The sequence below is a fragment of the Aptenodytes forsteri genome, unplaced genomic scaffold (genome assembly GCF_000699145.1).
Source record: "Aptenodytes forsteri isolate BGI_AS27 unplaced genomic scaffold, ASM69914v1 Scaffold193, whole genome shotgun sequence".
Taxonomy (NCBI): Eukaryota; Metazoa; Chordata; class Aves; order Sphenisciformes; family Spheniscidae; genus Aptenodytes; species Aptenodytes forsteri.
The window spans coordinates 2,009,590-2,011,201 of NW_008795405.1; the positions used below are offsets into that span (position 1 = coordinate 2,009,590).

General features: G+C 57.4%; 1 protein-coding gene across 1 annotated transcript in view; it reads right to left on the reverse strand.

Annotated features, from left to right (window-relative positions):
- Positions 1–486, reverse strand: part of TMED10 (transmembrane p24 trafficking protein 10) — a 33,744-nt gene extending 33,258 nt beyond the window's left edge. Inside the window, exons 1-2 of the mRNA XM_009280920.1 lie at positions 450–486; positions 30–330 (exon numbers count right to left, since the gene is read on the reverse strand). Coding sequence (XP_009279195.1) covers positions 30–330; positions 450–486 — 338 coding nt within the window. The remainder of the gene's footprint in view (positions 1–29; positions 331–449) is intronic.
- Between the last annotated feature and the right edge of the window lie 1,126 nt (positions 487–1,612).

Genomic DNA, 1,612 nt, shown 5'->3' on the forward strand with positions numbered 1-1,612 from the left:
AGGCCCTGTGTCCCCCTGCTGCCCCCCACCCCGGGCCTGAGGGGACGAGCAGGGCCCGGCGCAGGTTGCCGGGGCGAGGGGTGTCAGAGGCCTGGCCGGGGTATTGGGCCCAGCGGGCACTCCAAAACTCCAGTGGCCAGTGTGGGTGGGCCGGAGGGGTCCCAGGCAGCCTGGAGGGGTCCTGGGCAGCCCCGCTGCCAGGCAGGAGGGAGGCGGTAGGCCCCGAGAGGGTGGCCCATGCTGTGGCCGGTGCTTTGCCTCCGCTTCCTCGCCGGGGCCTGGCCACTGTCCCCAGGCTGCCTCCAGCTCCTTGGGAGAGGCAGGGTTTGCCTAGGGAAGGCAGGAGGGAATCCCTGTTTACCGGAACTGGGGGTGGGTGGTGTCAGGCAGCTCTCCAGGCTGTCTGACTGGGGCTTTGTGCTGGAGCACAGGGCGCCTTTTCTCCACACCCGCACTGGCGCTCTCGGTGTCCAGGGAGGCCAGCATGGTCGAGGGGTATCTCACACAGGAGGGAGGTGCCAGTTTCACAGTCTGCTGAGCTCCACTGAGATCCTAAAGCAAGCAGGGAGAAAACAAGTTAACCTGTCCCCATTGGCTTGGCGGTTGTGCCCCTGGCAGCCAGGGTCCCAGGAGGGGAGCAGGGAGAAGGACTGGCCCCCCACGTGCAATCACCAGTCAAACTCAGTCCCAAAGTGGATTACTGTGCCCCTTCTGTGGGGGCAGATACTTGAGTTTCCAGGCCTGTACTCTCTGGCCTGTTTATTGTCTACATGTTTTCCATCTGACCTCGACAGGGAAGGGAATGGCCAATCTCTTCAGGTGCTGGTGTGGGCCTGGATAATGGCAAGTGCTTTCCTCGACTTGGAACAAGCTGCGGGCTGGTAGCAGTGAGCAACAGAGACTTTCCTCCAGACCCTGTTCACTGTGCAGAGATGGAGCAGAGCACCCCAGATGATCTGCAAATCTCATACTCCTCCCTAGTCTCCCTGCGCAAGCATATGCTTAGCTCTTGTTGCAGTTGCACAGATACTTAGGGATGAATTAACACAAAAGATGTTTCCCCCTCCCAGCAGCCAAACCAAATTGCTTGGCGGATCTGGATCCTTGGGGAGGATCAAAGCCTCGGGGATGGGCTGGCAGCGCTCCACGCTGTTTACATGTATGTATATTCATGGCACTGTTAACCCCAGACCATTTAATAATATTGAATTTCATATTTATTACATTTCTTAAATACCATCTAAGGAACCTCAGTTTCCTGGGGTATTCCCAATGTTTGTTCCTAGGGCAGAGAAGGCTAACTCTCCGCGTAGCCCTGCCTCATCATTTATTCTCTTGCTGCATTACTGGGGTCTCTATTCCTGCAGTGGCAGCGTCTTTCCACAGAGCCGACGTCTTTCTTCAGCTCTGCCTTGCGTGCAGTCTGACCGTCCAGCCCGAGGTACAGCTCAGCCAGAGCAGTGAGCAAACACTTTGCTTTCAAATCTCACCATTTTGTTTCAGCAGGAGCAACTGAATGTGACTCCCCCCAGGCCAGGGCGGGCCGAGTCTCTCTGAGTCCTGCAACAGCCCCATCACTATGAGAGCTCAAAAAAAGAGACCTTGAGCCTGC